Source organism: Siniperca chuatsi, linkage group LG10, assembly GCF_020085105.1.
Source record: "Siniperca chuatsi isolate FFG_IHB_CAS linkage group LG10, ASM2008510v1, whole genome shotgun sequence".
NCBI classification, from domain to species: Eukaryota; Metazoa; Chordata; class Actinopteri; order Centrarchiformes; family Sinipercidae; genus Siniperca; species Siniperca chuatsi.
The window spans coordinates 19,858,814-19,879,920 of record NC_058051.1 but is presented as its reverse complement, the minus strand read 5'-3'; the positions used below and the strand labels follow the sequence as shown (position 1 = coordinate 19,879,920).

Below are 21,107 nucleotides of genomic sequence, written 5' to 3'. Positions count from 1 at the left end.
GTTTGGCAGAGCATAATTCAGGTGACTTTGTCTTTTGTGTTAGTGATATAAGGAGATTGATAAGGTTGTTTAAACAATTTTGTCTTAGCTGTGGATGTCAGCCCAATTGTTGACTTGCACTTTTAATCTGCGCTTTATAAATCCTTGTGTGTGTGTGTGTGTGTGTGTGTGTGTGTATGTGCGTGTATGTGCATGTGTGTTTCTTCCGCCCCTTTGCGCTGTGCTGTGCAGCACGGTATTAGAGTGGCCAGAGTAAAGAGTGGAAGGATGGATTATGTAAGAGCTTGGCAGGCTGCCAGCTGCATGTGTGTGTGTGTTCCCGTTGAATCTGTCAGCAAGTTTATCTAGAAACGGCTAACAGGTAGCCAGCAGCCAGTGTAGGGATAAATAATGTTCACATATTGAAGCCATTTACTCTGCCCCGGCTTCTATTACTCACTCTCACTGCACAGGAGGAGCGTATAAAAGTTTAATCATCCTCGGTTGCATGTGCACACACCACAACATTCTTTCTAATTGGTATGTAATTGGTTTTGATCACCAGCAGTGATAAAAAATTAACAAGAGCAGTTACTTGTTTGGTTATTGTTTTATTATGAAGTCCATTTTTTAGGAAAGGACTTAACTAAATTAAACTTAAACTCAGTAAATTGTAACTTACCATTCAGTGTTTGTGAAATCTAGCAATTCAAGTTTGAGAAGGTGTGATCGTTTTGTTGAACATTGATTTATACTTTCTTCCCTAAAACTTAAATGAGTTAAATGGGGGTTATGTTTTTGCAGCATTGCCTCTATGTCAGTGGATCTGTCTGTTTGTCATCAGGATATCTTTGACTGAATAGATTTGCATAAAACCTTGTGGAAAAGTTGGTCACAGAGCAAGGAGGAACTGATTAACTCTTGCTGACAATTCAACTGAGCAGTCCTTCCTTGACACAAATTTTTTAAGTATGGTTGTTTTAAGATCCAGACTTCATTTTGAAAGGAAACAAAGGAAATGTAATAAAATGTCAGTTGCATTTGATTCCAGGTAGAGCAAAAAAGAAATAAAAGTCAAATAATTTAACATAGGTGGATATTGTAGAATTAGAGACATCTATCATTAAAAAGCTTAAAAAGTGACATTTTTATGACCATAACTTTGTTTTGTCAATAATTTTGATTACAGCAGTACTGACCACATTTGATAAATGCAGTCCACATTAATCTCACAGTGCAAGTGTGCCATACCTCTGACCTTCAAAACAAACACTCTCTCTCTCTCTCTCTCACTGTGCAGCATGGTTACTGTTATCCTATTCCGCAAGTACATGATAACCTTTACATCTCACAGGTCTTGGTGCAAACACAGACAGCAAAAAAAAAACAAACACAACAACAATACACAGTCAGGCACAACACAACACATTCCATACACGTAAAAACATGTTTAATTGTGTGATTTACTTTTTCACAAAGACTTCCGGATCATAATTACAATACTTGTCTGAGCTCCTCAATTGATTTTGTTTACCAGGAGGCAGTGTTCATGGGCAACGGAGAGCAGTACATCTGGAAGCCTCCAGAGGAAGATGAAATCATCACCTTGCATCCACCTCCACTCCTCGGAGAGAACGGACAGGGGCACCCATCGCCCCCAACTGCAAAGGAGGTAGTATTTGTGTGTGTGTGTGTGTGTGTGTGTGTGTGTGTGTGTGTGTGTGGCGGTAGTTGGGAGGAGAGGCCACTCCACAGGGGACTGGAAGGACTACAGGCAGATGGATAGACGGACGGATTTGTGGCTGCTGTATTTACTGATTGGGGCGCCCATTTGATTGGGCACAGCATAACATTGCTGTCCTGTAACGTGCCTGTCATAAGAGGTTTCTGCTTACAGCCAGAGGTTACATTACATGGATCCAGCAGACCCATCCCCCAGCCTGAACCGTGACCCTAATCTCCCAGCCCCCTACTCATCTATCTGTCTCCAACGCACAACTCACCAGACAGATCATCACTCATCAGTATACACTGCCAAATAATTGAGTATCACTTTGCATTCATAGAGATGCTTGTTAAAGGTTAGCTGTTGTGCTTCATCACCCTACGCAGACAGAATGGGATCAGCCCTGACTGTGATGCAGGCTACAAACTGACCTATATGTGCTTCCACACTCCACCCCCACTTCTCCACTCTCAATCCCCCTTTCTTCGCTCTCCCCTGGACACAGTATAACATACTGAGAGTTACAAGCGGTTGGGGAACTTTTGTCATGTCTGAGTAGATGGAGGTGTGCCCCTAAAATAGACCACTGTCTATTGTTAGTCTGTGTTTGACTGAACTTCTCTTTTTTATTATCATCTTCATCAGCTCAGGGCAGTCTTTTTTCCATGTCTTTAACTTTAAGTCTTAATTTTGACACAGAAACATTATTTCACGCAGCTTGTGACTAATAAGTCAGAGAATGGATGTATTGTTCACAGAATGTAATAGAAGATAATCTAGTTGAACAAAAAACTGAATGGATAGTTTTATTTACTCTGGGAGGCGTGTAAAGCAGCATTTCTTGTCTAAGCCAGTGTTGAGCCAAGAGTTTGGATGCTGTATGTGGAGATTAAGGGGTTAAGTTCCTGCTGTTTGACTCATGGGTTAACTACTCCTCTGCAAATCAGACTGGTACACAGAGCATCTGGCCTTGACTGCATTCTGCAATCTCTTTCTCAATTTCTTTTTCTTTCTTTCAAACTTTCGTTCCTTTTTTCTTTTATCTTTTTTTTTTTTGCTTTTCCAAACTTATTCTCTCCTTTAGTTGCTGTGTTTTTCCATTTTCCATCTGAGAGTGTGTTGTTGCCCTAACATGCCCATATATTTTTTTTATCCTCTGGAGTTTGTCAGTTGCAGCCATCAAAAGGTGTTGAGTTTCCACTCCCACCTAAATCTCCTCCTCTTCTCTGGCGCTCTCTCCTTCTGCTCCACTCCCTTCGTGGCTATTAGGAGGCGCTGCCTTCCCCAACCAATCGCGATGCACAAAGCATGTCTTACCAGATGAATATTGACTGCTAGCAGACCGTTTGGAAACCTATGCCATATTTGCTATTCATAAAGTTGATCACACACAGATGCATCAGTCATGCATACTGTTGAGTTTCCATGGATAATCAGTGTATGCTGAAATGAAATGTGACTTCTCAAAGCCTTGGTGTAAGCAGAGAACTAAAGCAGTACACAACAGAAAGGAGCACAGGCAGAGGGGAGGAGAAAAGAAAACATACAATGCACAGGCTTCCTCAACAGCTGCAGCCCAGTTTTGAAATCCCCATCATCTTGTGACTTCCTTCCTCTGCTGCACATAGCTGCAAATTCTGTGTGCACAAATGCACACACACTTGCACATACACACACGCACTGCACATTGTGTGCACACACTTGTAGCATACGCCAGGGTCTTTGTTTATCCAAAAAGGTCACACAAGAGATTTTTGGGGGCAGGTTATATGTGTCGCTCGAGGTCTATCAGAGACAGAACGAGAGAGAGAGAAAGAAATATACACAACTAAAGTCACAGTGGTTTGCACTTGAATTATATTTTCCCAGTTTAACTAATGTTATATCTTCTCCTATGTAAGACATATAAAGTAAAGGTACCATGAAAGTAAAAGTCTTGCCCATTGTCTCTATGCTCTCAGGTTTCAGTTTTTTGGGAGTGGAACAAAAACAAGGCTAATCTGCGAGTGTGTGTGGGAGAGAGAGTTTGCATAGCCAGTGTTTCTCAGCGCCACTATAGCAGAGCTGCTGGTCTGGGTGTGAACACAGAAGGCAAACATTACCATGTCCCACAATCCTCTGCTCTTGTGCACCACTTGTGGAATTTTGACACAGAAATGCCAAAGGTCACAGCACTGGTTTATCTGAATTTCCCACAAGACCTCACACATGCCTTTCAGTTGTGTGTCCTAGATATTACAACTCTCGTATGCTTCACTGTAAGCACACATATACAGTAAACACACATGTAGATACTGTATGTGTATGTATGTGCAGACACATGCATACACTTACACAAAACATATACATATTCCCTGAGATGAGAGCAAAGTCCATCAGCGAACACCATTTAGCAGGGGGTTTTTTTTGTTTTTTTTAGGGAGTTGGCTGTCACCCAGATCTTTCACACCATACCCTGTTGTTCTGTTGCCAAAGCAGTTGTGGTGAAATTTTAACAGGTCCATCCACTGCAAAGCTAACTCTGTCTCTCTGCCTAGACCTCAACAGACTGATAACACAGTTTACTCTGTCTTATCCTGCCCCTTCAAAATAGGTCAGGTTACAGCACAGAGCAAGCTCTGTCAACACATGCGCAAATACTGCACATACACCCACACAATCCATTCTCACACATTAATTTGCACACATTATATGTTTGCGCTCATGTTCACATATTGTGCCTTTATGTCTGGCATACTTGTGGACAGAAATATATACATACATAAATATAGGAAGTACTCATAGCTAACTCAGAAACTTGAGACTTAAAGTTGGGAAACACATGATACAGTGACTGTTCATTTAAATCTCAGCACAGTACAGCATGTGTAGGCTATGAATCAGTTGTGGTTATAGACACTTGTAGAAACAAGGCCTTGAATGAGGCAACAGTCACCTTCTATTTCAGGAGCTGTCACCCATAGACTGTAGGATGGAGTAGTATTGTAGTTCAGTGTCATTAACAGACACCATACTCTGCTCTACTCCTGTGTGTGTTCTCAGATTGCAGACACCTACTCCATTGTGTGTAAAACCCAGAAGAAGAAACCTCCTTTGGAAAACAACGGAGCAAAGACCCTCCCACGCTCCTTTGGGGGAGAGAGAGGAAACGCAGGTTCAAGGGGCCGAGGCCGAGGAGTCCAGAGCCAGGCACGTTCCCAGGAGGAGCCCTGCTATGAGCCGGTAGGAGACAGGTCCTGGCCCACATGTGCAATCGCAGAGTCTGACCCTGCATACGCTACTATCGACACCCACCGGAAACGTGAGCAGGTGGGAACCAATAACAGCACAGCTGGGGGTAATGCCACTCTGAAGAGGAAGAAGCAGACGCCGCAGCAGCAGGCAGCACCAGTGGCACCTCAGGGCTCAGGACCCACCGCCCAGCCTGCTAGAGGCCTACCTGGTGGGGAAAACTTCTATGAGACCATCAGCGATGTGAAACAAGGGGGCAACAGCTCCAGCACCACCACCATCTTCACCTTCAATGATGGGATGGAGATGTACGTCACTGGCCTGTAGCTGGCTGACAGGCAGAAAGGGCCCAGAACCCACTGGTACAGAGTCGTGAAAGGGACCCTCCTGTTCACTGGCCAACTGGTTGCTGTACATAGATTCAAGGCCCTCTGTAGACAAACAACATGAGGATCCATTTTGTTGTGACATCAGGTACAAACAGGGTCTTAATCCAGGTTCAGACTTCCCTTGATTGGTCTGTACTTCAGAACCAGCCCATATATGGACCAAATATGTTTTAACAAAAAAAAAAGATAAGAAAACTGGAATATACATCTTCAACCTACTGTGTCACTGACCATACTCACCTGTTTGTGCATCATTTTCCATAATATCTTTATTTTTATATGAACAATGTACTCTTTAAACCTGAGAAGAACACACTTTAATATATATCAAAAAATAAATGTGCATGCATTGTGCAAACACACACATGAAAATAAACAGTAGTAGCAAGGAAACTGGGTATGTTAGGAGTATGAGGCACACTGTTAGCTATTGTCACACTTATATGCACACATGCACACACACACACACACACACACACACACACGCACATGCCTCATCTTGGGGGGACTTACGTAATATAAGTAGATGGATGTCACAGTGATTTGTGGTGCTTAGATCTCCCTAAGCAAACATCTGAAACAGGTTCTCTGTGCACACTGGCCTGTTGCCTGGCAGACAGCATTGTGGTGCTTTTCTCAAACATAGGCCTGTAAGTCTATAGTTAGGCTAGTAGTAATAGTATAGGCTATAGTCCATTTCATAATTACCATCAATGTGCCCTCAGCAGTTATCAACAGCCCTCATAATAACTATAAAAAGTGAGTTTTGATCAATAATGTTCACATAAATTATGGGATTAGTTAACAATCCACGCTCAGATTTTCCAAACATCTGTAGCCAGAGGCATGATGACACACCCCCACACAGGTACACGCGTACTTGGCTTGGTCATACAGGATAAAGCAATCATGTCGGGCATTGAGTGGGTTGTGCAAGAATTTCCCCAGAGTGATGTGGGTGACAGATTTCACAATGCAAGACCTTTACTGTATTACTATAAATAAATATAATATAAATATAACAAATGAGAGAAGAATATTTTCAAAAATAGGGAAGCGAAAGAGTGTCCAAATACAGGATGCTTCATCTTGTGCAGTTAGTATGTCATGTCCTTTGGCCGCTGTAAACATCTGATTTTATGACTATTGTAATTTTGCACAGGACAGCTGCAGGACTGGCTGGCTTAATTGCGCATTAACATGCTTTAATGGGCGTTTCCAAGCACAGTTCTGATTCGCTCTCTGGTCTCAAGTCAAAGCCATGAGTTCCCTGTAGCTCATCAGACTTAAGTCTGGTGGTTGAAATAGCTACAGAGGGCTTGGAATCCAAGGAAAATAAAGAGCTGGGCATAAAAAATGACCAGCGAGTGTCCTTTGGAAGGTTGCCCCTCGCCCTTTCCCCACCCTCGTCTCCAACCCCTGCACTGAGTTCTCTTCCATTATAAACAATGTCTTTCCCATGTAGCTTTGGGGAACTTTAGAAAAGAAAGAAGAGGAAGAAAACAAAACATTGGAGGCTTAATAAATGGGCATAAAGATGAGAGGTGAAGAGGGATACTAACTGCTCACAGGCTGAGAGATCACTGGGAGACAACCAGTGAAAGAGAAGTCGGTTTTAGAAAGGTCAATAAAATAAATTTATAAATGCTACTGTGTCAGAAAGTATGTAAAAACAAATGCACACTGTATTTTAATGCACTGTTTATTTTTTCTTACCTACTGACAATACCATTGGTTGAATATCTCATCCCACTGCCATGAAAACAATACATTTATGTTGTTGGTGCAGTTTTTTCCTGCTTGATCAAAAAAGTGCATGCTTTGATATGTGGAGATGAAAACAAATATTGTGGTTCTAAATTGATCTCTTGTTTGTTAATCTTTTCTGTTGTACTTTTTTTGCCATGTGATGAAAAGCAGCATTCAGTTTTTTTTTTCCAAAGCAACAACTTGGAGGAGGAGGGGAGAAAAATAGAAAGATTGAGAGAAGCTGCTGGGAGTTAAGGGCAGAGCGTTGTTTATCCTCCACTCTGGGGGAGCAAGAAAGAGTGATAGAGGTGAGGAGGGAGAAGAACAGCCAGAATAAAGCTGGATGAGGATCACTGCGAATGGACACAGACCCAAAGGACTCTCCTCCTTTTGATATGTGTTTGTGTGCGTGCACACACACGCCGACAGGCACACACACACACACACACACACACTGCAACATTGAGCCATGTGCGTTTTCAGTTTAGGGGAGGAAGCACATTTTGCTTCCACTTGGGCAGCCCTCCCCCAGCTGTGTTCATCCTCCAGTAACCGATACAGACCTCTCCTTTCTCTGCTTCAGCTCTCTCCCTCGCTGTGTAGGGGAGGGGCCTTTGATGTCCAGTTCTGAGGGACTCAGGGAGTTATATGAGGGTTGGGGGGGGGCAGAGGCTGTGGGTCAGGCCGACCCCAGTCAGATAATAACAACGTACCAACGGCTCAACTACTGCCTGATATGAGAAATGGCTAACAGCTGAGACGCTTAACAAGCTCTGTTGAGGCTTCCCTTAGACAATGCTGGCTGGAAATCGCTATCACACTTAATCCCTTTTCTCTGGCTGTCACTTTGTGTCACATTTTCTTTATCCTGAGAGAAAGCACTGATCGGATATATTTTGTTGAATACTGCTACACACTGGTCGAGACAGATGTTCATTGCGCAAACAAATACAGTATGATGTAAATGTGTAAAATACTCTGTTGCTGTTCTGATGTTGTTCCAATGTAACATACAGTATACAGTATATTTGTTGAAAAAAAAGATGGTTATCACAGACACATTGTACTTTGTGGATGCAAAATGTTTCATGCTTTCCATGCCGATACAGATGCTGTTTGTTAATTGTCTTCAGATATAAATATGGGCCAATACTGCTGTGACAGCTGTAGCCAATGTTATATGTTCTTAAAGCACAGGGTTTAGTTTAAAAATAATAAATATAATAAAATATAGTGTGACAGTGCAGATATGCAAAAGATTGTAATGTTTTATATTAACCTTCATAAAATATTAAAGTGAGTTTTTACTTTTCTAATAAAGTGGCACATTATAACATGTTTTTTGCCCGTAGTCTTATTGCTTTGTACAGGGTATCAAACTAGGCAGCACAACAGTGTCAGTTGTTAAGGCTCTGTAGCAGCCTCACAGCAATAACTGTAGCTTGCAATAAAATGTGTTTGTGTAAAATTACGCAATAAACCAGAAGTGTCTGGGCTCTGTGGGCATTTAAGAATAGGTTGGATAAAAAGGCATCCAGGTGCTGAAATAAAAAGAAAACAAATGGCAATATGTCTTTCAATAATAACAGTTCTTTGACTATGTTTATAAATTCCACATTTCCACCAAACACTCCAGTTCTAGGTAAATAAAGTTGTTGAAAAAAGATATTAGAGGCAGGAACAGTTTAGTAAATCAAATATTTTATATTATGACAAAACCATGAAAAATATTACCTTTGTGAAGCATCCAATGCAATGCAGTACAAAAGCAAGGTGTCTCTGTTATTTTGTCCACCTTGTAATGCAATCAAGTCAACATATAAAACGGACCTCAATATCATCATAGATTAAATGAAGCGCACCTCTATGAGTGTCTTGAAACTGAACCTTGCTTCATAAACCTCAGTATTTACTGCAGGGCTATTTGCTTGCATTACATTATTTTTGCACGAGGGTTCATGTTGTGTCCAGACACTATTCTATTAATTTTACACTATTACAACTATAGGATATGAATAGCTGACACTTGTCGACAAATAAAGGGGTTTATAATTTTGGGGGGAGGAAACAATCAGACCAAATATGTTAATTTAATGAATAATAACCCGCTTGTAAAGTACTGTTCGTGCGAGTAAAACACGACCCGCTAAATCACCATTTGATTAGCAAAAAATATAAATGCGCAGTTTGCTGCTGAGGCCTGCAGGCTGTTTTTCCTCTGGTCTCCCTAGCTTGCCTCGTAGACCGGCTCTTCGTCGTCGACGTGACAAACACCGGCCGGTAAACTCTAGGACACGCCCCCTCCCCGCTCCCACCCACATTACTTGAATTAGAAAAAGAAATGATTGACACAGTGAAACTGACCAATCAGAGGCCTCCTCGCAGTGGACGCGTGCCAGAGTGTAATGTTTATGTATGCAGCGGACCAATAGGAGTGAAGTAGGGAGGGGCGTGGCATTCTTTTGGAGCAAAGAGGCAAAACAATATTTTATCCTCCTGACCGGGCGGCTTTTTGGATATCCTGGGTAGTGGTGGTGGCAGCGCTGGTGGAAAACTTTACATGTAGACTAGGATAGAAATTAAGACACAGACAATACCTATCAACTTGCGACAATCCTGATAAATGTATCTGACTCCAGCAATTTGCACTAAAATCTATAGAAAGCTGGTTTTCTTTCTTTAGTCTCCACTCGCCCTGTCTGAATATGGATTCCAGATATATTTTGGAGAAGTCGTTGGTTGGGACAAGGGTCGGTGGAGCGGATTTTAACTGCCGGGCAGGCCGCTCCGTGCTCCGCGACACCCGGGTCCTCACGATGGAGACAAACTGTCCCATGCCGGCGTACACAAACGGACACGTCCTTTACAATTTTCTAATGGACGGCGGCTCAGCAGCGGAGGTTAAAAGCGAGATAACCTCCCCTAAAGGGAACAGACTTTCTCCGGGTGGTCGAATATTACACGACGTGGGAAAAGTAAGTGCCGTTTATCCGTGTAAAGTGTGTACGCACGACTCCATTAGCCTGTAAAGTCAACTGTACACCACTGTTACAACACAGATAATAACAATCATGTAACGTTAACCTGTCATTATGCTGTATAATGAGAAGTTTGAGAGCTTACACACCTCTCACACGCTGTTATTACATTTTAACGGTTAAAATATACGACCATGAAGCTCTCACGAGACTGCAATTACTGTATATTGTGTATTGAGTACCGCCTTTACAACTCTTAACCCACTTTTTTAAAGTGTCAGTAATTTCACCAACTGCTGTCAATTTCGTCGTATCAAAACTGCTTTAAATGGCGGCTCATTTTTGTGTACAAAGTTTACAGAAAAACTACTAGCCATATCCCCTCCCCCATAACGTTAGGGTGGAGCTACAGCGAGGGCTTCCAGGCTGCACAGCACGGCCACGGGCCCGGCTCCTCACACACTACTGAACTAGTAATTATACTTGTTAGCAGGCATGTGATATGTTTTTCTGTTTTTCTCCGATGCAGTTTTTTTGTTTCCGTCGTGTTTTAACTAACATTGCATGTATGTTTTTGCATTGCTTTTTCAGCATTTTGTGGCCCATGTGTGTTTCTCTCTGCAGGGCCAGTAATTTAATATCGTCACGTAGTTACTAATTGACCCTGCAACATCAAATATGTATAGATGGCGAATTGCCACGCCTACCTTTGAAATGGATCAGATAGCAATTTATTCAAATAAGTGAATTGCTGTGTATGTTTATTTTAACATGGCAGTATGATAATGGCAGTTATTCATTCACTCTTTTTTTTGAGCTGCAACGATTAGTCAATTAATCGATTAGTTAAATTTACTGCTTTTCTTTGTTCCATGTGACAGTAAATTAAATATCTTTAGCTTTTGCACTGTTGATCAGATAAAACAAGCAAACTGAAGAAATCACTCTCTCAGCCTCTAAGAAATTGTGAATTTTTTCACATTTTTAAAAAACGTTTTATAGACTCACTTATTACATATAAAATAATCAGCAGATTAATTGATAATGAAAAGAATCATTAGTTGCAGCTGTCATTTTTTTATGATCATGTTTCTCATTTAATGTGCTTTCCCATTTTAAATTGTGATATAAGAGACTTACATGCAAAGGAAGACAGTCAATCAAAATAGAGTATGATAGCTGTAACCTCCTTCATCATACGCACACATTTTGTATTTATTTATCAAGTGTTTACAGTATTACTTGGCTAGGTGTGGCCCCAGTGTTACTGATACTTTTTGCGTCTTTTCCAACCCTTTCAAAAAACTTTTAAAACTTATTTTAACCTGGGATTGTCATTGTTCTGTGGGATTCCTGAAGGTTAATGTTCAGTGATAAACAACAACAACCTCTGGGTTATTAAGGGAGAGGAAGATTTAAAAGAAAAATTTAAGAAGTTGCTTTCTTTTTCTGCTGTGATTTCTTCAAGACACATAGTTGAACCCCAAAAAACACTGCCATGCTGATGAATTCACCTCAGGGTTTCTGTGATCAATCAAATATATGGTTTAGAAACTGTCAAGAAAGTCATGCAATATAATCTAATATCACTAGTGAAGCTTCAAAATGATAGATTGACTTTAATGTGCTACTGCTTCATTTTCTAGACTGGCCTGGGGGACCAAAAAGACACTGGTTCCACGGGGATCCTGAAGAGGGCCAGTCCTACTCACTGCCCAGGCATAAACGGGCAGTTGCCAGGCGGCTTCATGCACTTGGACATCAGGAACCCAGGGAAACAGGCAGAGCTGGCCAGCAACTTCAGGGCAGCACAAGGGCGGAACATACCACCGACAGAGAGACAATCCCTCCCCTCCTCCCACATCCCTGTCCCCAGAAACAGGTACAGAGAGGCTGATGACATCTACAGTCTTCATGACTTGTTGTATATTTGGTTGGATTCATGATGTTGCATGTTAAGTGAAGGGGACATCACTTCTATGCAATACAGTCATTTGATGTGATTAAAACTTTGGCTTGGCATCTAAACATTAGCTTTGGACATATGTATAATTAACCCCATAGGATTCTGGCACATTGTTAACTATCAGATCTATTTTTGTGTGCAAGGCTCTTGTTTCTATTCAGCCCAGCCCAGGAGCTAATTTGACACTGAATTTGTGGTGATAAAAATAACATAGGCAATTTTCATACTCTACTGCAAACTTGTATTCCTTAACAGAGTCTTGACTAGAAGTGGAATTCACCCTCTGGCTACAACTGCACAGTGGTTTGGGCATGAATGGTGTGGGGGCGTACTGGTCAACTGACCACATGTTTGGTGTTCCATCCAGAATAGTTTCGAAATATGCCCTGAGAGAGCCAGAGCTGGAGATGAGGGCCAGGATTGCCCAATCACTTGACAGAAGGAAAAGAGGGTGAAAGAATATGATGTTACAGTATGTTGGTGTTGTTTATTGATAAATCAGTTAACTACATTTGGGAAAGTTTTTACTAATCAGGCATGATAATCAGTGTCTTGCTTGACTGTTTCTAAGCTCAATGCTATCCCCTTTTGACAGGTCAGGCTAGTGGATGTATCAATGTGATGCGCTCACTGTGTGTCAGGCAAGAAGATGAGCTTTGAGTGTGTTTTGTTGGATGTTTAATGTGCAATGCAGGGAGTTTTTGCTACCACTGTTCCACATCATTTTCAAACACAGACACGTGTATTTGTGCTCAGGACATTTTTTGGTTGTCCTTAGGCAAACTTACATGCACATACAGACTGTTTCACACAGAAGAAGCAGAGAATACATCCAGGGCCCGATAAGTGTTTATGCAACAGTAAAGAGGACTGGTAGGTGGCACCTAAGCACTCTTTCCTTCATTTTACACAGCTATTGGTTACTGTTTGTGTCAAGACGTTGTCTGTCTGTCAGACGGCACTTACATATTAACACAATGGTGGTAGTACAGTACAGTCTAAAAACCGAGCAGCTCTTTGGTAAATATAAATAGAAACACAATGACTTTTTTCTGAGCCTCTGTAAGAACATTTATATAAAAGGATATTACAATTTTAAATATAGTTTGTAAACTGATTATAGCAGGTTGGTGTAGTCCCTCATTCGTCCAGGAGTGTTCTATTGTAGAAAAGGTTTCAGTCGTAGTCATCTGGACACTGTTTTTAGAATCGATTGATTGATTCTAAAAACAGTGTCCAGATGACTACGACTGAAACCTTTTCTACAATTATAGCAGGTTGAAAACAGGTTTCATCTGCTGAGAGTTTGCTTGATAGTAGGCGTGAGGTGTAGGGATTTGGGGGTTTAAATGCCACACATGTCTTTCCTTCCATCTCTCACCATCACATGAACTTCACATGCCACTGGTCATGTATGATATGAGGGAGTGTCTCTGGGGAGCATGCAAGAGTGAACATGCTTTTGAACTGTGATGTTGTGCCTACTTCTTTGTGCGTGTTTGAGTGTGTATGTCCACTACAGACAACAAAGTGGATGTTCTCACCTCTCGATCCAGGTCTTAACCAGATTTGAAACATCTCTTTTTTACAGCATGTTGACGACTGCTATGACAATAACAAAGTCTGAGTTGACACTACACAGCTGTTGAAAGAGGTTGCATAACATTATATAACTGTGTGGTCATATTAGCCAGTCCTCTTTGTTGCTCCATTGACCTTTCATATTAACTTGCTGTCTTTACCCTGCTCAAATTGGCTTTTGTTTTGCAGTTGGTGACAAGAGGCTCTCCTCTCCTCTCTCACCATTACACAAGCAGCTTTCTTAGCCATTATTCACATTTTGGTTTATTTGGTGAATTGAGCTCATCCTAGCTCTGTCTGCAATCCAGATGTATGTGCATGTGGTATTCATCACAAATTTATGAGAGCAGTTTGAAAATAGACTATAGTTGCCATGTGAACCCACTAAAGGTAATTCTGTGTGAACAACAATTTCACCAAGTTACATCGTTGTGCTACACTGAAGGATTTTTGGACTGCAGTGTGAGGCACCTATTTTTCTCCAATGGTCACAGTGGCGAGGTTGTGCTTGTCATCACAGTATGTGTGTGCACATCTGTGTATGTGGGTGTGACCCATTTGTACTCTATGCCCTGCTTTGGATAAAGTCAACAAAAACCATTTATTTTCATTTGCTCCCCACCAGCTTAGGTAATACTGCCATTGTGCTACATGATTAAGTATGTTTAAAGAGACCTGAGCTATAAAGCTGTTGCTCCCTCTGTGTGTTTTACATTAACCACTAGTCGTGTTTCCATCTAATTGTCAAACAAATTTGAAGCGAACTTTTGAAATGTTGCAAAAAAGGGAAAAAAGAGAGAAATAGGCGCATTTCCATTAACTGGTTTGGAGCAAATAAACTAGGCTGTATAAAGCGTAGTTTTGTCAGAAGTTGGCAGTATAGGCTATATTACGCATGGCTGTAATAAACAGAGTAGAAGAAGTAGAGGTCATGAACCAGAAACAAAACCATTTGTTTGCCAACCGCCAATAATCCTCAAAAGAGAAAAAGAAGAAACAAAACCAGCCACTTTGGCCATCTACGAGAGAAAAAGGGTAAACAGCTTCTTCTAATTATTCTCTCGGAGCAGAAACAGCGAATCAGTCATGTGAGTTAAATGTTTGTTATGTCAGAACCTATTCGGAAAAGGTGTTTCCATCTCCTATTAAGCACATTAACTCTTTTTCGAAAAGGCAAAAACCACCTAAAGCGAGTGTAAAAACTTTGTTTGCAAAGTTGAGAAAGCTTTTTCGAATTTTGCCGTTTCCATCAACGTTTTCTAATGCGACACTTCAAAATACGCATAAAAATATGTTGATGGAAACACGGCTACTGTATCAGTCAGCGTATCGTTTCTCAGGTACAACTTAGTGCTTTCCCACCTTGTCTTGTCAGTTTGCAAATGCTGCAAAGTAGGTCACAACCCTTTAGACAAGCCTGGGCAAACATCCTGCAGGAAGAAAGAGGAGGAACTGATATATTCACTGACTCACATGTGCATATTCATCTAAACACATTCAAACCTACATTGTATATTTAAACACTCCTGCCCATCTCTATTTGTGTGTATCTATCTTTCTTTTCCTTGTTCAGTCTCTGATTAAGTCACTCACACCCTAAAGCAGAGCTCGTTCTACCTGTCAATACTCATCAGCGTAGGATCTAGCACACTGATAATGGAACAAAGACCCGTTTGAATGAACAAAAAAAAAAGAGGTCTGACAAAATGAAGAGGGGAGGGGGCATTTTGTTTGGATGTGAAAAGCCTTTCTTTCTTATCTGTCCTTGGTCAGGTACACTGTCACCACAGTGGGGTAACATGAATAGAAAACACTGAGTATGCATAAACAAGACACCAAAGCAACCAACTGCAGTGAGGGGGGTCACTGGTGGAGGGAAAAAGATGGCTCTGTTTTTAACATAATTACTGCCCAGTCTTTGACTCAGTCTGGTAAGTGTCACCAGGAGGGTTTAGGCAGGCAGGCAGGCAGACAGACCGGCTGGAGCACAGTCCACCACCTCTCCACCCCCCTCCGACCACCCCAACACCAATCCTCTTCTCCCAAAGGAGACATTACAGCCGGTTGTTGAAGGTCAGAGTCAGAGGAATATCTACCCGCCCCCACTCTTGTCTGGGATGTCTAACCCACATCCAGACTGCTGACATGGCATCCCGAGTGGTGCAGCCCATTTCTCAGGTGGTTGTATTCTTTTATATTTCCATATAAACCATATTTGCCTAGAATATGTGTTTAGCGTGTCAGTATTATCATTAGTTGCAAAATTCCTTTGGAATTTGATTCAGCATTTTCATCATTCCTCGTAACCTTTTTTCTCCCTTCCACACCACAAGAGGTTATGACTCTAGCACTGACAGGCAGGGGTGAAAGGTCATCCTCAAAGAATGGAGTCATGTGAGAAGGGAGGGTCAGGACCTCAGGATCTGGGTTATGTGCTGCATAGACAAGTCATAACTACAGAAGATTGTAGAAGACAGCTCATCATCTAACATTGCAGCTTTACTGTCTCCTAACTGAGAGGTGTATGGAGAAGTGAGGATCTAGTATCAAAGAGAAAAAAAAGTTTTTATTTAATTTGCATTTTGAGGGTCCATTTCTGTGGCTGGCTCTGAATCATTCATTCTTTAATGGTGCTATTGATAATATTGATAACATCCAGCCACTAGATGATGCACTCCTCCTCCCCCCTTCCATTCCATTGATTGCCAGTTCGTTGCACAACCTGCATATTTCATGGTCGAGTGGAGTGAGACTCAGACTCAGTTATATCAAGTAATGAATTTTTTGTGATAGAGTAATGAATTCATGTAGCAACATATAGCTATACATTACATAGGTTACTTTGTGCCGTGGCGTTTCATGTAACATTATTTTAGTAACATTAGAAGATTATAAAAAACAGCCGAGTGCCACACAGCAACAATCGCTACTGGGAGAAAGGATGACTATATGATTGTCAGTATTTTCAGATTTTTATATTAACGTGAGTACTGTAGCTGTTGAGCTCAACGCAGCTGGGTACCACAGCAAGTGTCTCATAATAGGGCTAGTGTTAGACTGCTATATGAGATGACACCCTCAATAAAAGTCACATTTTGGGTCCAAACAGTATAATAAGCAGATTTACAGTTGTTCTGAACTTCAATTTACCTTCGACAAGCCACATTTGTAATATATTTGCATCCCACGTCCACCTCGTTCTTAAAGAAGAGCGACCGTATTTTCATAAGCGGATCAGTCCGCCACTGGCCCGTACGGACCAGTGACTGGTCAGTCAACTTGCCCTGCATAAACTTGTACTGGCCCCGGGCCCTGTCGGACCCTGGCCCACTTCTAAATCCCCTCTGATACACATCTTTGTTTTAACGTTACATTGTTTGAGGGAACTATAACATTAGGTAACTAGACACAACCGTCACTAATGCTAACGTAGCTGTTATTTTTCTAATTTTGACTGGTGGGGAATGCTATTCTAATCCAGTACATGACTTTTTGTCAAATTCAGTGAATATCTCCTCATGGTACGCTAGCTGTCCGCTCTGTGTCTGCGCTGAAAAAAATCCAGTGTTTGTACACAGCCCTGGCTCTGTAAACGGGAAATAAACAAAGTGGCTCGGTCTGGGCCACACAACACTATTCCACCCATTCCAGTCATGATTTGTGTGTCAGGTAACGTTAAATGACTTGCCCACGGACATTCAGCTTACTTTCTAGTTTGCAAAGATATGCTGTTGTTGTGATGTTTACTATAGTAGCAGGAGAGTTGTGAGCATTGCTATCTGGAGCTGGTTTGCTGGCTCTGGGAAACCATCTCCTCCTCTCTGGCTGTTAGCTTCGCAGCAGCAACTGTAAGGACAATTTGCTAACCCACAACCTAGCTAACGTTACTTGCTGTGTTGTTGTTCGCTATATGTCATGGTATTTGTCATGGTATTGGATTTCTCCAGAATCGCATACCCCGCCTTTAAGGTTTTAAGGACTATGACTGTTGGTAATTGTTTATTTTGTTGTGTTATTATGTGCAGAGCTGTAATTTTATGGGTTATTGTTCTTGGGACGATTAAGCTAAGATAGCTAATATGTGCTATCTGTTTGTTTTTTCCCACACTAAGTGGCAGCTATACCACGTGATACCAATGTCGTTATATTATTGGCTCACAAGCCTTGTTAGAAGCAGGAACCAAACGTCAGGCATCTCACACAGAGATAGACAGAACATTCATTTTGGACCCATCAAAATTTTTTAAATGATTAAATTTTTGGAAAAGTGATACTTTTATTCTGCACATTTCTAAAAGCTCTGTGGTTGTATTTTTTTTTTTAAAGTGGTCATTTTATGCTTTTTGGCTTTTTATCTTCTGTTATTGTATTATGTATCTTTTTTGTGCATGTAATAGGTTTGCAAAGTGAAAAAGCCCAAAGGGAGTTACCCTCTTCCACAGAAAGAACTGCCTGAAAACTGTTCGATTATAGTCCAGCCTTTACTTCCGTAACATATCTACTTCACTATGTAACACGCATCATAATGCACGAATTGAGCAGTTTCCACAAGTACACCTAAATATGAAATTAAAATAACGTTAGATACCCTCCAGGCAGTCAATAAAGTTGTAACTGTGATGTAGAGACAGTGCACAGTTAAAACATTACCTATGAAAGATAAATTAGTTACAAATTAATAACTTAACACTATGAAATGTCTTGCTTCAGTCTTGGTTGTGAAGGTGGTTCGGGTTGTTGGAACATGTACGTCTGAACCGAAGCCATAGTTCCCGGCTGAAGCGGCTTTGTTTTGGATCACATTACCTTGCTCGTCAGTGAGATTCCTGAACCTGAAAAGGAGCATAATGTGACCACTTTAAAATATTCGTCTACATAAAAATGTTATCAATATAACCTTTAACACTAATGAAGGCCTCTGGAAGGCTCTCTGGCTAATGGGTGAAATATGTGAATATGTGACGTGTGTGTGTTTGTGTGTACAATGCCCAAATGAGAATTAATCATTTGCTGTTTTGCAGTCAAGAAGAGAGGCAAAATCTATTTCATAAGTGAGGAGGAGAGTATGAGGCATATAGAAATGTTTCCTGCAAATAGTCCGCTCTGTTATAAAAGTAATGTTTCACAGACAAAGTTAGAAGTGGCTCCAAAATATTATGCATCAGTTATGTTACATTATAAATATTCACATACTTTTTCATGTCTAATAGTATATATGTAGGTTGTATACTGTACATTTGTCCTCCAGCAGGATGCCCTAGGGACAGGGAGAGAAAGAAACACTTATTAAGATGGAGGGAAACTCCTGTTGCGCAGCTCTGGCACCGTGGCAGTAAAATGCTTTATCGCTTGCTCATCCACACTAATAGACACTTACATAAGGCCTCCTGCTCTGTCTCAGTAGCATTTGGAGATACCATAGGCAACTGTCTTTCCCGTCTCTTCAGTCAAACTTTCTGTCCTTCCCCAGTCCTCATACCAACCAGCAGCTGCTCTGTGGCTTTCCTGTCTGTCCACCAGCCTCTCCCACGTTTCTCTTTTGTCATATCCCTCCCAACTCTTAGCCAAAAATCCACAGGAGGTGGACTATACTTCATGATCAATGACTGCTGGTGCAACAACTCCACTCTTCTTCATAAGCACTGTTCACCTGACCTGGAATACATCTCCATTAAATGCAGGCAATTCTACCTCCAAAGAGAGTTCGCGTTGGTGATCCTAACAGGAGTCTACATTCCACCTACACAGGCAACAGAGACCAGCGACCGAGTCATTAATGACATATCTCCGACCTGGAAAGAGAACAGCCTGACTGTAACATCATGTTGTTTGGAGATTTTAACCAGACTGACTTATCTAAAGAACTCTCTACAAACAACAAATTGACTGCCTCACGAGAGAGAATCGGATCTTGGACCACTGCTACAACACAATAACAGCCACCTATCGTGAGTACGCAAAAGTGCCTCTGGGAACATCTGACCACGCAATGATACACTTGGTTCGTACTTACAGCCAAAAGGTCATTTCTGTCAAACCCCAAACCAAAACTGTTAAAAATTGGTCAAATGATGCAATTGAAACACTAAGAGGCTGCTTTGAATGCACCGACTGGAGCATTTTTAGTGAGTCATGTGAAACCCTGGACGAATACACAGACACAGTGACATCATACATAGACTTTTGTGAGAACATCTGCATACCTAATCTGTGATGTCATATGGTAACAATAAACCCTGTTTCTCACGCTATCTAATTGAATTGCGGAGAAAGAAAAACACTGGATTTAAAAGTTAGGGACATGAAAAAATATAAGGCAGCAAAATATGAGCTCAGATCTGCAATAACGAAAGCAAAAACATCTTATGCCAAAAAACTGGAGGACAAATTTGTCATAAACAACCTCAAGGCAATATGGAAAAGTCTTCAAGAACTGACCAATTACAAAAAAAAGTTACCTACCCCCACTGATGCAGACACCAAACTACCAGACAGGTTGAATGTTTTTTTTGCCAGGTTTGAGAAGTCCACTATTAACACATGGCCAACTAAGCCACTGCTCAGACCAACTGGCCCCAGTCTTCACAGACATCTATAACTCCTTACGTAGCCAACAAAAAGTCCCAGCTCCCTTCAAAAACTCCTCCATTATCCCCATTCCCAAAACAACAGCAATATCTGACATCTGTGGCTATGAAGGCATTCGAGTGCATAGTCTTGGCACACATTAAATCCGTCACATGCCCCCTGATGGACCCACTACAATTTGCATATTGTCCAAACCGGTCCACAGATGATGCAGTCAAACTTGCACTTCAAGTTCCTTGGCACACACATCAGCAATAACTTGAAATGGGACCTCAACGCCAACCATCAAATTTAAAAAAAGCCCAACAGAGACTCTATTTCCTGAGACAACTCAAAAAACACATAGTCAGACAGGGTCTACTGCCAATTTTACAAAAGCCGTCATCCAGAGCATCCTGTCATTATCGATTACTTTCTGGTATGGAAACACACCTAAGCATACAACAAAGAAAATGGACAGAATTATCAACAGAGCATCACAGATCATAGGCTGTAAACTCCACACACTGGACTCCATATACACACAACACACCATCTCATGAACAATTAAGATCACAGATAACCCTCTCCACCCAGCTCACCATCTTTTTCAGTGTCTCCCCTCTGGCAGAAGGTACAGGTCACTAGGAGGCAGGACAGAACGCCTAAACCGGAGCTTCTTCCCCAAAGCCGTACAGTTGATAAACACACAAAAGTCGGCCTATGTAACTGTATGTAGAGTATGTATGTTCTTTTTGCACTTATGTCCTTTATGTTTGCACTGATGTTGTATGTGGTGTACCGTCACAGCCATTCCATTTATACTGAGATTAACTCCACCAGCCTAGCTGTGTGGGAATCAAACAAACTCCAAAAGTTTTAGATTTTTGTCAGTCTGAACATTGATACATAGTATACAGTAAAAGACAAAATTGCTCCAT

The 21,107-nt window shown here is 41.3% G+C and overlaps 2 protein-coding genes across 7 annotated transcripts in view; both read left to right on the top strand.

Annotated features, from left to right (window-relative positions):
* LOC122883304 overlaps window positions 1-8,412 on the top strand; it is a 40,392-nt gene extending 31,980 nt beyond the window's left edge. For all 5 annotated transcript variants that reach the window (XM_044211777.1, XM_044211775.1, XM_044211774.1 and 2 more), the window contains 2 exons: window positions 1,517-1,651; window positions 4,748-8,412. In XM_044211777.1, coding sequence (XP_044067712.1) covers window positions 1,517-1,651; window positions 4,748-5,263 — 651 coding nt within the window. In that variant the 3' untranslated portion in view covers window positions 5,264-8,412. The remainder of the gene's footprint in view (window positions 1-1,516; window positions 1,652-4,747) is intronic.
* Window positions 8,413-9,551: 1,139 nt separating this feature from the next.
* slc2a4rg (SLC2A4 regulator) overlaps window positions 9,552-21,107 on the top strand; it is a 45,559-nt gene continuing 34,003 nt past the window's right edge. Inside the window, exons 1-2 of one of the 2 annotated variants that reach the window (XM_044211772.1) lie at window positions 9,552-10,049; window positions 11,699-11,934. In XM_044211772.1, the coding sequence (XP_044067707.1) occupies window positions 9,780-10,049; window positions 11,699-11,934 (506 nt within the window). In that variant the 5' untranslated portion in view covers window positions 9,552-9,779. The remainder of the gene's footprint in view (window positions 10,050-11,698; window positions 11,935-21,107) is intronic. The other variant, XM_044211773.1, reaches the window with a different exon arrangement.